This window comes from Gigantopelta aegis, chromosome 1, assembly GCF_016097555.1.
Source record: "Gigantopelta aegis isolate Gae_Host chromosome 1, Gae_host_genome, whole genome shotgun sequence".
NCBI lineage: Eukaryota > Metazoa > Mollusca > Gastropoda > Neomphalida > Peltospiridae > Gigantopelta > Gigantopelta aegis.
Genome location: NC_054699.1, coordinates 22,392,532 through 22,408,491, shown reverse-complemented (window position 1 = coordinate 22,408,491; position 15,960 = coordinate 22,392,532). Strand labels below are relative to the sequence as shown.

The 15,960-nt window shown below is 37.5% G+C and overlaps 1 protein-coding gene across 4 annotated transcripts in view; it reads right to left on the bottom strand.

Annotated features, from left to right (window-relative positions):
- LOC121372215 (phospholipid-transporting ATPase IF-like) overlaps positions 1-15,960 on the bottom strand; it is an 82,239-nt gene that overhangs the window by 7,198 nt on the left and 59,081 nt on the right. For all 4 annotated transcript variants that reach the window (XM_041498504.1, XM_041498512.1, XM_041498526.1 and 1 more), the window contains exons 22-28: positions 15,534-15,593; positions 12,570-12,697; positions 10,937-10,995; positions 8,986-9,065; positions 6,374-6,439; positions 3,921-4,027; positions 1,839-2,004 (exon numbers count right to left, since the gene is read on the bottom strand). In XM_041498504.1, coding sequence (XP_041354438.1) covers positions 1,839-2,004; positions 3,921-4,027; positions 6,374-6,439; positions 8,986-9,065; positions 10,937-10,995; positions 12,570-12,697; positions 15,534-15,593 — 666 coding nt within the window. The remainder of the gene's footprint in view (positions 1-1,838; positions 2,005-3,920; positions 4,028-6,373; positions 6,440-8,985; positions 9,066-10,936; positions 10,996-12,569; positions 12,698-15,533; positions 15,594-15,960) is intronic.

Here is a 15,960-nt window from a genome sequence, read left to right as displayed (position 1 = left end):
TTAATATTATATTATATTAATAATATTTTGCACCAATATGTAAATCAATAATTACGAAAATGCCCCATAAAAGTATTAAAAAATCACTCCCATAGAACACTGCCGGAAATGACTGAGTAAAATTCTTGGTAAAAACATTTGTCTGTAAATAGCCGTGACGTCATGAAGGGAACTCCTTTCACAGAAACCTACCACAAGATGACAGCGACAGCGACTGCCAGGCTCAATTATCATGTGATTCTTCTTTCAGTGATGAATAGCATAGTGATGACGACTGGACTAATATTTGTGCAACACGACAAATAATTGAAAATGGTCGTGGGAGACAGCTTACCACTGAATGACATGTTTTATTCTTGTTTTGTTCTTTAGCTTTTCATGCAAATTATTTTGCTACACTATATGTTCTAGTACTTGTGATGTAGTAGGAGATGATAAATAACACTTGAATTCTACAAGTCAAGTGGACCCGATATCGGTAATTTTAAAAAATAACCAAAAACAACGTATAGTCCGTCCCATCCTCCTATAAAGATGTTTTTTGTGAATAATTTCAGTTTGGTTTGACATAAGAAAAACAGTAAAAGAGTTTTGGAAATAACAAAAAAAAAGAAACTAATTTTGTGTGCAATTTTAAAAACAATTGTCTCAAAAATAAATAACTTGTAGTAAATTCCATAGTATTAAAAAAGGTGTTATCCGTGGAAAGGTATAGTAAAATTAATGGTTTTAGGAGTTTGTTTGTAAAGTTTTGTATTTATAGTTTGTCCCAAAGGGAACGTCTTTTTTCTTCTTCATACTATGGAATTTACAAGATAATTATTTCTGAGCCAATTGTTTTCTAAGTTGCATGCAAAAGTAGTATTTTTTTGTTATTTCCAAAACACTTTTACTTTTCTTCTTACGTCTAACCAAAAACACTTTTACTTTTCTTCTTACGTTTAACCAAACTGAAATTTACAACAAACCCCCCCCCCCCACATTTTTGTATGAGGATGGGGTGCATTAGGCTATAGATACTTGTCTGAACTTTATTGTTAATGAAAATGTTCTCGAATTGTGAAGAAATATCTCACATATGAACGAGAAGCAATGACAACAAATCGGATGTTGATTGCACAAATCGTGCATAAGAAAACAAACTGAACAGAGTTGGAAGCATAATACAGCTTGGGACGTTGATGATATGCACCCCTAGGTCGGTTTGGTGTGGATGGCATCGGCATGTTGTCAAATGTTTTGTGTCGCAGAAAAATTGTTGGTACGGCATCTTTTTTAAAAGCCATAACACATGGTATTCCCATATCTCGCTTATGCCGACAAGCCAGTTCGAACAAATCGAAACTAAAGTGTCTACTGCTGTCGCAACGGTCTAGGATATTTCTTCCTGTTCATTCTTTCTACGTAGTTTTAATCACATTCATACACAGCTTTCTCACAGCAACATCACTAGGAAATGCGTGAAGACTAAATTCATTGGCGTTTGTATTGCTACAGCCACCAACAACACACCGTTTAACCATAATAAACAAAAAAGAAGCAATGAACAATGGCGCTGGCTATCGAAAGGAGTTCCCTTCGTTACGTCACGGGTCAAATCTCACGGAAGTTCCCGAAACAAATTCAGCTGCTTCTGTTTTTCTGGGGAATATTTTTAAATGGGAAATACACCGGTATATAATTTTTTTTTTTTTTTTTTTAATATTCTAATAATATTAAACAATATGTTGATTGATATAGCTCAATACATCATATACTTGGAACAGCACTTTAAACAGTTGCACACACTTTGGATAATCCCTTTATTTAATGTTTGTACAGACGAGTGCTATACTGACCCTTTTCGTCTCCTGTTTGACGAAGTATATGTCGCTGAAGGCCCTGAAGACAAAGTCGGGGAGGAGACAGATGATGGACAGGATGACGATCGCCAGCCAGATGTTGGCGCTGATGCAGAGGTTCGTGATCACTCCGTACAGAGCCTGGGACTCCATCAGTATCTTCCTGCAGTTCACACACAGTCGGGTAGTGTTAAATACTCACCACACACAACACACAAACCCCACCCCACAAAAAACCAAAAACAATAATATATATACAGTAGAAACCCACTGCCGCCACGCAATGGGCTACTGTTATCATGGCTAGTAAATTTGTAAAATCACTTATCCCATGGCTAGTGGATTTTATAAAAATTCTAGAAACCCTGCAAGAGATAAAGGGGGAAAACCCACTGCCACTACACAAGGATCTATTATAAACACTTCACTCTAGACAGGACAGTATATACCACAACTTTATGTCATGGGGTACTAGTTGTGATGGAGAAAAAACCTGCGTCCATCAAAGGAGATTGATCCTATGACCTAACGTTTGTTTTGTTTAACGACACCACTAGAACACATTAATCACTGGTTATTGGATGTCAATCATTTGGTAATCCCGACACATAATCTTACAGAGGAAACCTGCTACATTTTTCCATTAGCAGCAAGGGATTTTTATATGAACATCCCATAGATGGAAGCACATACCATGGCCTTTGATATACCAGTCGTGGTGCACTGGATGGAATGAGATATATCCAACGAGCCCAATGAAGGGATCAATCCAAGACTGACCACGCATCAGGTGAGCACTTTACCTCTGGGCTACATCCCACCCCTCCCATGACCGATCGCACCTCAGGCGAGCACTTTACCACTGGGCTACGTCCCACCCCTCCCATGACCGATCGCACCTCAGGCGAGCACTTTACCACTGGGCTACGTCCCACCCCTCCCATGACCGATCGCACCTCAGGCGAGCACTTTACCACTGGGCTACGTCCCACCCCTCCCATGACCGACTGCACCTCAGGCGAGCACTTTACCACTGGGCTACGTCCCACCCCTCCCATGACCGATCGCACCTCAGGCGAGCACTTTACCACTGGGCTACGTCCCACCCCTCCCATGACCGATCGCACCTCAGGCGAGCACTTTACCACTGGGCTACGTCCCACCCCTCCCATGACCGATCGCACCTCAGGCGAGCACTTTACCACTGGGCTACGTCCCACCCCTCCCATGACCGATCGCACCTCAGGCGAGCACTTTACCACTGGGCTACGTCCCACCCCTCCCATGACCGATCGCACCTCAGGCGAGCACTTTACCACTGGGCTACGTCCCACCCCTCCCATGACCGATCGCACCTCAGGCGAGCACTTTACCACTGGGCTACGTCCCACCCCTCCCATGACCAATCGCACCTCAGGCGAGCACTTTACCTCTGGGCTACGTCCCACCCCTCCCATGACCGATCGCACCTCAGGCGAGCACTTTACCACTGGGTTACGTCCCACCCCTCCCATGACCGATCGCACCTCAGGCGAGCACTTTACCACTGGGCTACGTCCCACCCCTCCCATGACCGATCGCACCTCAGGCGAGCACTTTACCACTGGGCTACGTCCCACCCCTCCCATGACCGATCGCACCTCAGGCGAGCACTTTATCACTGGGCTACGTCCCACCCCTCCCATGACCGATCGCACCTCAGGCGAGCACTTTACCACTGGGCTACGTCCCACCCCTACCATGACCGATCGCACCTCAGGCGAGCACTTTACCACTGGGCTACGTCCCACCCCTCCCATGACCGATCGCACCTCAGGCGAGCACTTTACCTCTGGGCTACGTCCCACCCCTCCCATGACTGACTGCACTTCAGCCGAATGCTTTACCACGGGGTTACGTCCCGCCTCTCCCATGACCAATCACATGCCTCAGACGAAATGCTTTATCACGGCGGTATGTCGCACCCCTCCCATGACCTATCGCACCTCAGGCAAGTGCTTTACCACAACATAAAAGACAATTTCTCTTTAAAAACAGTAGTCATGAAACGGTAAAACAACTGAAAAAAGATAATCTTACGGCCATTTTATGTCGCTGAATATGAATGTGGTGACTATGAATGCTGCAAATGTGCAGATGTATGAGAGGAGAGTCAGTCCACACCAGTGGTATGTTCGTAGAGCTAGCTGGAAAAAAACACAACAAATAATAAAACAAAGGTAGTCAATTAAAAAAATAAACATGACTTTTAAACAGAAAAAGGCAAGTGCACCCCAGTGGTATGTTCAAAGAGCTCACTGGGAAGACAAACAAAGTAAGTCAATTAGAAAAATCTACAGATCACTTAGGCCACTGCACCCTAGTGGTATCTTTTATATGAGTGAGTCGATTAAAAAAATCTACAGATCACTTAGTCTGCTGCACCCTAGTAGTATCTTTATATAAAACCAGCAGGAAAAAAACAACTTGGTGGTGCTGTGGTTAGGCCATCGAACATAAGACTAGTAGGTACAGGGTTCACAGCCCGGTAACGGCTCCCACCCAGAGCGAGTTTAAACCACTCAATGGGTAGGTGTAAGACCACTACACCCTCTTCTCTCTCACTAACCACTAACCCACTGTCCTGGACAGACAGCCTCGATAGCCGAGTTGTATGCCCAGGACAGCGTGCTTGAACCTTAATTGGATATAAGCACGAAAATAAGTTGAAATGAAATGACATAAAACTATTTAATAAGGGAGATCATTCTAAACTAAGAAAAGTAGGTGTTCACTTAGTAATATGTTTGTAAAGTCAGCTGGAAAGACAAATTTACAACGAACACCGCAATCTCATACAGGTAATAAGATGTACAATTATCAATCTAACTAAAATTAGCTCCACTATTACCTGTGGATCTAACAGCAGCCCATTGGAGCTCATGTCCAGTTGACCTTTCATTCGACCAATCAAAACATTACTTACAAAATCATGCCAGTGATTAAATTAAATTAAATTCTGGTATCCCCGGGATATCGGGATACCGTTAATCTCGAACACTGGTATACAATCCAGAGTTTATTACTGCACTTTCCCCCCTGTTTTTTCAATGTTGAAATAGACCAACAAGTTCGCCTAATGCATAAATAGTCTCGACCGATATTTTTAGAATTTGTATGCTCCTGAACAACGTTATAAAAGGCGAAGTATAATTGGTGGATATTTAAATTGTTATTTATAGATGAAATGTCACCTGGACATGGCAGTCCATGTAATGCTGTTAGATCTACTGGTGAGACCAGTAGAGCTAATTTTAATCAGATTGTACAATTATCTAGTGAATACACACCTTGAAGTTCATAACCACCACCCCATCTCCTACACGTAATAAGATGTACAATTATCTAGTGAATACACATCTTGAAATTCATAACCACCCCCCAAATCTCATACATGTAATAAGATGTACAATTATCTAGTGAATACACACCTTGAAATTCATAATAACCCCCCAAATCTCCTATAGGTAATAAGATGTACAATTATCTAGTGAATACACACCTTGAAATTCACAACCACCGCCCCAATCTCCTACACGTAATAAGATGTACAATCATCTAGTGAATACACACCTTGAAATTCATAACCACCACCCCAATCTCCTACACGCAATAAGATGTACAATCATCTAGTGAATACACACCTTGAAATTCATAACCACCACCCCAATCTCCTACACGCAATAAGATGTACAATCATCTAGTGAATACACACCTTGAAATTCATAACCACCACCCCAATCTCCTACACGCAATAAGATGTACAATTATCTAGTGAATACACACCTTGAAATTCATAACCACCACCCCAATCTCCTACACGTAATAAGATGTACAATCATCTAGTGAATACACACCTTGAAATTCATAACCACCACCCCAATCTCCTACACGCAATAAGATGTACAATCATCTAGTGAATACACACCTTGAAATTCATAACCACCACCCCAATCTCCTACACGCAATAAGATGTACAATTATCTAGTGAATACACACCTTGAAATTCATAACCACCACCCAATCTCCTACACGTAATAAGATGTACAATCATCTAGTGAATACACACCTTGAAATTCATAACCACCACCCCAATCTCCTACACGCAATAAGATGTACAATCATCTAGTGAATACACACCTTGAAATTCATAACCACCACCCAATCTCCTACACGCAATAAGATGTACAATTATCTAGTGAATACACACCTTGAAATTCATAACCACCACCCAATCTCCTACACGTAATAAGATGTACAATCATCTAGTGAATACACACCTTGAAATTCATAACCACCACCCCAATCTCCTACACGTAATAAGATGTACAATCATCTAGTGAATACACACCTTGAAATTCATAACCACCACCCCAATCTCCTACACGCAATAAGATGTACAATCATCTAGTGAATACACACCTTGAAATTCACAACCACCACCCCAATCTCCTACACGTAATAAGATGTACAATCATCTAGTGAATACACACCTTTAAATTCACAACCACAACCACAATAGTGAACACCATGGACCCCAGGGTCCACATACCAACCATCTGAAAGTAAACAAGACAAAAGTTTGTTTTGTTTAATGACACCACTAGAGTACATTGATTTATTAATCATCGGCTATTGGATGTCAAACATTTGGTAATTTTGACAGTCTTAGAGAGGAAACCTGCTAGATAGCACATACAATGGCCTTTGATATACCAGTTCTGGTGCACTGGTAGGAACAAGAAATAGCCCAATGGGTTCACTGACGGGGATTGATCCTAGACCAACCGTGCATCAGGGGGAAACTTTACCACTGGGCTATGTCCCACCCCTTAGACAAAACAAAAACAGGCTTTCAGTTGAAGCAATACATGTCATCTAATGAACCCCAAAAATGCCCGTATCTCCTAGGTCTGGGGTGTCGTTAAACATCCATTCATTCATTTACTCCTAGATTCAAAGGCCATAACTCTGCCAAAAATGGGGATATCACCATACAATTCAAACTTAATCTGTGATAGTACATGTTAAAGCTATATACACAATTTCAGTATCTTTCAAAATATCTTGAGGCATTCCGAAAAACAAAATGTGCAGAAAACACATTTTTCTTATCACCTAAGTTCAAGGGCCATAACTCTGGTCAAAGTGGGTAAATCATCATGATCTGTAACAGTACTTGGATAAAGCTATACACAAAATTTCAGCTCAATATCTTGAGGCATAGTGGGAAAAAAGTCAGGAAATCTATATGTTGGACAGACAGACAGATGGACGACCAGACGGACAGACAGACAAACAGAAGGATGGAGATGAAACCTATAGACCCCTCCAGTTGCACTGGTAGGGGACTAATAATATAAACTCCATGTGTCCATCAACACTGATGCAGCCACCCAGGGTCCCTGGTGTGAACAATCTAATGAAGAGCAGGAAGTGGGATGTATAACGGCCAATTTCATTTTTTTTAAAGTAAAAAACTATTTGTGGGACTGATGAACGGTTAAAGTTAAAGTCTGTTTTGTTTAACGACACCACTAGAGCACACTGGTTTATTAATCCCCTGCTATTGGATGTCAAACATTTGGTAATTTTGACAGGAAACCCGATACATTTTTCCATTAGTACCAAGATATCTGTTATATACACCATCATACAGACAAGATAGCACATACCACAGCCTTTGATATACCAATCGTGGAGTACTGGCTGGAACGAGAAATAGTGCAATCGGCTCACTGACCACACATTGACGAAAGCTTTACCACTGAGCTATGTCCTGTCCAAAAAATTAACAAGACAGGAATCTAACTATATTGAGCATGCCTCTTGTTTTTTTTTGTACTTTTTGTTTTTATAAAAAATTCTTGGAAATGTTACTTGTTGATACCACGTTTCGGCACATTTAAATTAGATATTCTCAAGTTAATTATGTAACTATTATATGTGGTATTGCTTAATTTGAATTTATTAAATCACAGACACATTTAAATATAGCAAAATAAGGCACATGCCACCTTGACGCTGCAACTTCAAAGTGACCATTTCGAGTGAGCTACAACTGAAATATGTTTTTGACTAACCGAAGGTCATGACCTCTCAAAAGGCATATTCCACAATGTGAAGAGACAATAAATATCACATGGGTATATCTTCCACCGCGGTGTAATAAACTATTCTCTTTAAAATATCATTGCCTATGTAATCTACATATATATATATATATATATATATATATATATATATATATATATATATATATATATATATATATATATATATATATATATATATATATATATATATTAGGAAATAAAATGAAGTTTGAGCTAATACAAATATTGGAATGATGAGAAACATACTAGATACACAGACACTGATATTCAAACCAAGAAAACATATTTAATATGTAATTTTACTAACTAAAAAAGGCTTCGTTATTCGAGAAAATCTCAACGGTGACAGCAAACTGAGGACAGCTTCTCTCAAATAAGAGGCAGCTTCCATTTGGTAGAGGTGACCAACCTCAGTGGTGTCGTGGTTAAGCCATCTGACATAAGGCTGGTAGGTACTGGGTTCATAGCCCGGTATCAGTGTAATAGCCCAAAATATACCCCCCGCCAAACTATACCCTGGGTATAAACTGGACTAGCCCAGAATATACACAGGGGTATAAAACAGGCTAGCCCAGAATATACCTCTCTTTTATGAAAGCAATAGTTGCTTTTCTTTTAAAGCGTTTATTATTATTATTTATTTATTTATTTATTTTGTATACAGGTTAGTAATAAAAAATGAAGGTTAGGGTTAGGGTTAGGGGTATAAAACAGGCTAGCCTACTTTAACCCCGGGTATAGTTTGGCAGGGGTATATTTTGGGCTGTTTTACCGGCTCCTACCCAGAGTGAGTTTTAATGACTCAGTAAGACCACTACACCATCTTCTCTCTTACTAACAACTAACAACTAACTCACTGTCATGGACAGATAGCCCAGATAGCTGAGGTGTGTGTGTGCCCAGGACAATGTGCTAGAACCTTGACTGCATTATAAGCACGAAAATAAGTAAAACTGAATGAATGGTAGAGGTGATCAAGGCACAATTACCTTTCCATCTGGATGTAGAAAGACCGTATTGCCAATAAAGTGGAACACTCCTAAGTAGGCTACAAGACTGTGCCAAACACCTGAAACGAAATATTTGATTCAGACTTGAACTTTAGAAGAAGTAGTTTGCTTTATTTAACGACACCACTGGAGCAAATGGAATAATTAATCATCGACTATTGGATGTCAAACATTTGGTAATTCTGACACGTAGTCAACAGAGGAAACCCGCAACATTTTTTCCTAATGCAGCAAGGGATCTTTTACATGCACCATCCCACAGACAGGATAGTACATACCACACACTTTGTTACACCAGTTATGGGGCACTGGCTGGAATGAGAATTAGCCCAATGGGGCCACCGATGGGGATCGATCCTAAACCGACCGTGCATCAAGCGAGCGCTTTACCAATGGGCTACGTCTCGCCCCACTCAAACTTTTAGAGACTCAAGACTACTAGTATTTGAGTCTGGAATCTAGACTCAAGTTTTATAAGCACCACTTTTCAGATTCTATGAGTTTCACTATCATGGGGTTTGGTATCCATTTCGTGCAGAAAGGTACGTAAAACGATAAAAGTTTGTTTTCTTTAACAACACCACTAGAGCACATGATTTATGAATCATCAGTTATCGGACATCAAACAAAGCTGTGGTATATGCTATCTTGTCTGTGGGATGGTGCATATAAAAGATCCCTTGTTGCTAATCGGAAAGAGTAGCCCATGAAGTTACGACGGCGGGTTTCCTCTCTATATATATATGACCGGCCTCGGTGGCGTCGTGGTTAGGCCATCGGTCTACAGGCTGGTAGGTACTGGGTTCGGATCCCAGTCGAGGCATGGGATTTTTAATCCAGATACCGACTCCAAACCCTGAGTGAGTGCTCCTCAAGGCTCAAAGGGTAGGTGTAAACCACTTGCACCGACTAGTGATCCATAACTGGTTCAACAAGGCCATGTTTTGTGCTATCCTGCCTGTGGGAAGCGCAAATAAAAGATCCCGTGCTGTTAATCGAAAAGAGTAGTCCATGAAGTGGCGACAGGGGGTTCCCTCTCAATATCAGTGTGGTCCTTAACCATGTCTGATACCATATAACTGTAAATAAAATGTGTTGAGTGCATCGTTAAATAAAACATTTCTTTCTTTCTCTATATATATGTGCGGTCCTTAACCATATGTCCGATGCCATATAATCATAAATAAAATGTGTTGAGTGCCTTGTTAAATAAAACATTTCCTTCCTTCCTTTTCCACAGACAGCCTTTGATATACTAGCTGTGATACACAGGCTGGCATGAAGACAAAAAAGCAATCAAAGAAATGGTCCACCTAGGAGGTTTGATCCTACGACTCGGGGACCTCATGACAGTGCTCTACTGACCGAGCTAGATCCCAACCAAACTTCCCTAGTGTCACCAAGCTTCCCTGTTGTCGTACTTCACTGTGTGAAATAGTTTGTTTTATTTAACGACACCACTAGAGCACATTGATTAATTAATCATCATGTTTCACTCTATATTATAATCATCTGAAACATACCAACACTCTCTGTTTGAATATCTAAAACATAATCTATTTTGATAATCTAAAACATACTCTATTAGAGTTGAAAATGGGCAGAATTTTGAAAATAGCAATTAGTAAAAAAAGTTAACAGAATTTTAAAAAAAGAAAAAAAAGTTACACGCCAAAAATAAAAAGAATTGACTACTCGGTTGAATATTTATATAATTTGGAGCATTTTAGAAGGACAGTCCAAAAATAAATAAGAGAAAGAAGAGAGGATCGGACTATTTAATATTAAAAAAACAGAAAGTAATTTCGACATAAACTTTTGAACGAAGGTCTAAAAGTTTAAAGTCCAATGGTAATTATGAGCACACTCTAAACACAGTATGCTATTGCAGTATCATCAAACCATTCACTGATTTGCTGATTAATCTTACCTGTTGAAGTCCACAGTAAGAAATGTTTCCAGTCCAACAACTTGTTTCTACTGATTTTTCTGAAACATACCAATATACAGTTATGATATACTGAAACATACCAACACACTGTTATGATTATCTGAAACATATCAAGACATAGTTATGATTGCCTGAAACATACCAACATACAGGTTATGATTATCTGATATAACACAGACTGTCGTATGATTAGTTAAAATATACCAACAAAACTGTTAATTATCTAAAACATACTCTGTTATGATTATTTGAAACATACTCTGTTATGATTATTTGAAACATACCCTGTTATGATTATTTGAAACATACTCTGTTATGATTATCTGAAACATACCCTGATATGATTATTTGAAACATACACTGTTATGATTATTTGAAACATACTCTGTTATGATTATTTGAAACATACCGTTATGATTATTTGAAACATACCCTGTTATGATTATTTGAAACATACTCTGTTATGATTTCTGAAACATACTCTGTTATGATTATTTGAAACATACTCTGTTATGATTATCTGAAACATACTCTGTTATGATTATTTGAAACATACTCTGTTATGATTATTTGAAACATACTCTGTTATGATTATCTAAAACATACTGTTATGATTATTTGAAACATACACTGTTATGATTATTTGAAACATACTCTGTTATGATTATTTGAAACATACCCTGTTATGATTATTTGAAACATACACTGTTATGATTATTTGAAACATACCCTGTTATGATTATTTGAAACATACCCTGTTATGATTATTTGAAACATACACTGTTATGATTATTTGAAACATACACTGTTATGATTATTTGAAACATACCCTGTTATGATTATTTGAAACATACCCTGTTATGATTATTTGAAACATACACTGTTATGATTATTTGAAACATACACTGTTATGATTATTTGAAACATACCCTGTTATGATTATTTGAAACATACCCTGTTATGATTATTTGAAACATACACTGTTATGATTATCTGAAACATACACTGTTATGATTATTTGAAACATACCGTTATGATTATCTGAAACATACACTGTTATGATTATCTGAAACATACACTGTTATGATTATTTGAAACATACCGTTATGATTATCTGAAACATACACTGTTATGATTATTTGAAACATACACTGTTATGATTATCTGAAACATACACTGTTATGATTATTTGAAACATACCGTTATGATTATCTGAAACATACCAAAACATGCTTACACCATAATCATTATCTGAAACATACCAACAGGTGCTGTTATAATTATCTAAAACATACTGTTATGATTATCTGAAACATACCAACACTCTCTGTTTGAATATCTAAAACATATTCTATTTTGATAATCTAAAACATACTCTATTATAATTATCTGAAACATACCAACACATGCTATTTTCATTATTTGAAACAGACTCCATAATCATTATCTGAATCATATTAAATTATCTGAAACATACTATATTATGATTATCTGAAATATATTCTATTATGATTACCCGAAACATACTTTATTATGACAATCTGAAACATATCCACACAAACTGTTATGATTATCTGTAACTGTCACAATGTACAGAGACACACACACACACCTGTACAATTCTGGGTATTGCAGAAGCACAGTTTGGCTGATGTGTTGCTCAAAGATTCCATAGATGAGGATGGGAAGTGATGAAAATGTAAGGTTGAAAAAGACCAAGAACAAACCGTCATATAGAGCCTGCAATTAAAATGGAAGTTTCTATCATTAAAAACATGACTAGAAAATAAAGGAAAGAAAAAGAAAATTCAGTATAAGTTAAAAAGTTAAAGTTTGTTTTGTTTAAAGAACGAAAGAAAGAAATGTTTTATTTAACAACGCACTCAACACATTTTATTTATAGTTATATGGTATCAGACATGGTTATGGACCACACTGATATTGAAAGGAAATCTGCTGTTGCTACTTCATGGGCTACTCTTTTCGATTAACAACACAGGTTCTTTTATATGCACCATGCCACAGACAGGGTAGTACATACCTCGGCCTTTGATATACAAGTCGTGGTGCACTCGCTGGAACAAGAAATAGCCCAATGGGCCCACCGACGGGGATCAATGCCAGACCAACCGTGCATCCAGTGAGTGCTTTACCACTGGGCTACGATTTTGTTTAACGATACTCTTAGAAAGCATTACTATTATTCTTTGACTGCTGGATGACAAACATTTGATAATTCTGACATGTAGTCTTAGAGGAAACCAATTACATTTTTCCATTTACATTTGTAGCAAGAGATCTTTTATATGTATTTTTCTACAGACAGAACAACACAGGCTGAGATGGGGGGAAAAAAACCCACAATCAGAGAATGGATCCATTGAGGGGGTTTGATCCTATACTCAAAGCACATCAGGTAAGTAGTCTACCGACTGACTTAGATCCCCTCCCCTGCTCTGTTCGTTTACAGATAACTTAGCACATTTTAAATTCTGGTTATTTTGTGTCTAACATGTAATAATTAAGAGAATTTGTCTAGAGAGAGAGGAAACATACTGCTCTTTACAGGTCAGTATAATACTGAAGTAGTAAACTGGGTTAATATAATACCACTATAAATGGCAGATAATCTTACATTTGGAAAGGATGACAAGTCTTCAACATTTTATCTATTTCGTAATATCCAACCACATTTTTTAACTAAGTAAAACTCCTCTAAACCCAATGCCAACAGGATCAAGTGAAAATTCCACTTTTAGGAGGGGGGGTGGGGGTGGGATGGGGGTGGTGAGGGGGTCCAGTTTTCAGAGGCTATTTTTTGTACTATTTTCAGAGGCTATTTTCTGTACTAATATTTAAAACACCACCATGGAATATGTCCAGTTTTGATAGAATTCCAGTTTACAGAGGGTCCGGTTTTGAGGGGTTTTACTGTAGTACATTTCTTTAACCATTATTATTTTAGATTTAATAAGCATTATGAGAGTACTGCTAGAGCAATACATGTTCCCAACCAGGCCCAACAATTTTTCTTATCTCCTAAATTGTGAAAAGTAGGTTAATCACCATGAAAGTTAAACTTGATCTGTAATAGTACATGATAAAGCTACATGTATATACATTTCATCTCAATATTTTCAGGCTCGATTTTTTTTTTACAAATTTTCTAAGTTAAAGGGCCATACTCTGTCAAAAATGGGTAAATTGCCATGAAAGTCACAATTAATCTGTAAAAGTACATGATAAAGCTATGCACAAAATTTCAGCTAAATATCTCAAAGCCTTCTGAAAATAAAAGTCTGGAAAACAAATTTTCACATCTCCTAAGTTGAAGGGCCATAACTCTGTCAAAAATGGGTAAATTGCCATTAAAGTCTAACTTGATCTGTAACAGTACATGCATGATAAAGTAATACACAAAATGTCAAGTCAATATCTAAAGGCCTTCTGAAAAGAAAAAAAACAGTCTGGAAAACTATATGTGGGACAGACATAGAAAGACAGATAGACAGAAGGACAGACAGACAGACAGAAGGACGGAGATGAAACCTATAGTTCCCTCCATTTGGACCGGTAGGGGACAAATAATGATTTACTACTATAATAAGTGATACACAAATGGATGACATAAAAAATAACTGAACATTTTATAAAAGTTGGCCAAGCAATATTTTAATCCAATTTAATTCAATACATATATTAATAACTATTATAGTGCACAATTAACTTGACAAATCTACACTTGCATAGTAGTTTGAGCATAAATATTATCAAAGAGTTTGAATAAATGTCTATAATTTCAATGAAGGTTGACATTAGGCAGTACTCTATTAAAGTGTGTTTTTATTGGTGAAGCCAAATGTACTTCAAATACTGATAGTGTAGTATATAGAGATTATTATATGAGCTTGTGTGTCATACTGATTTTACAAAACGAGTGTCAGGAATTTGGTATTGCCCATGTACAGTTTAGGCTAGGACTGGGACAGCAATGTCATGTTATGACATCGCTTCACAAAATTACGCCATTACACTTGTTATTACATGTGTGCTTCATATGATTATTATTAACCCGATTATGTTGAACCATGTGGATAATAAAGAGAGATTATTATACGAGTGTGTGTTTCATACTGATTTTATGAAACGTGTCAGGAATTTTGTATTGCCCAGCGAGAGCAAGGGTAATACATAAATCCTGACATGAGTTTTGTAAAATCAGTACGACACACACACAAGTGTAATAATTTCTTTATTATCCATATTATTATTGTAAATTTTTTTGTGAATGACAAGGGCCATCTCAAAATGTTTCAACCACAATTAGAAGAAGAGGACGAAATGACTTCATATTTCACACGTACAGTCTGAGCTAGGACTGTAGAAGCAACGTCATGTTATGAGGTTGCTTCCCAAAATTACGTCATTACACTTGTTATTACATGTGTGCTTCGTATGATTATTATTAACATGGTAATGTTGAACCATGTGGATAATAAATTTAAAAACTAAACATTCAGCTAATGATCTGAACTTAATCTGTAAAAGTCAGTAAAGTTGTAAACACAAAACATACCTGACTTGAGTAGCTGGAATAGAAAATGAAGTAGAACTGCGGGAACATGAACACGATGTTCTGAAAAGAAAAAGAAAAAACCAGTCTTTTCAGGAAGATTTTATTCCACAGATGTCTGAAATATCAAATAACCTATACCACAATACCAAAAGTATGCCCTCCCTTTTTTAAAGGAATGTTTTATTTAACAACGCACTCAACACATGTTAATTTTAATTTTAATCAATATTACCTGATCTAAAATATCATAAAAATCCAAGAAAATAATAATTACCAATTCAAATATGAACTTTATTTTATGCATTTAAGAGAATATATGTGAGTAAAAATTACAAACTTGTACCCACTCAACGTGGTTTTTGTCAAAAATTAATCTAGTAGTCTAAAGGTTAATGTACATCAATGCACACTGAAGATTTCACAATGT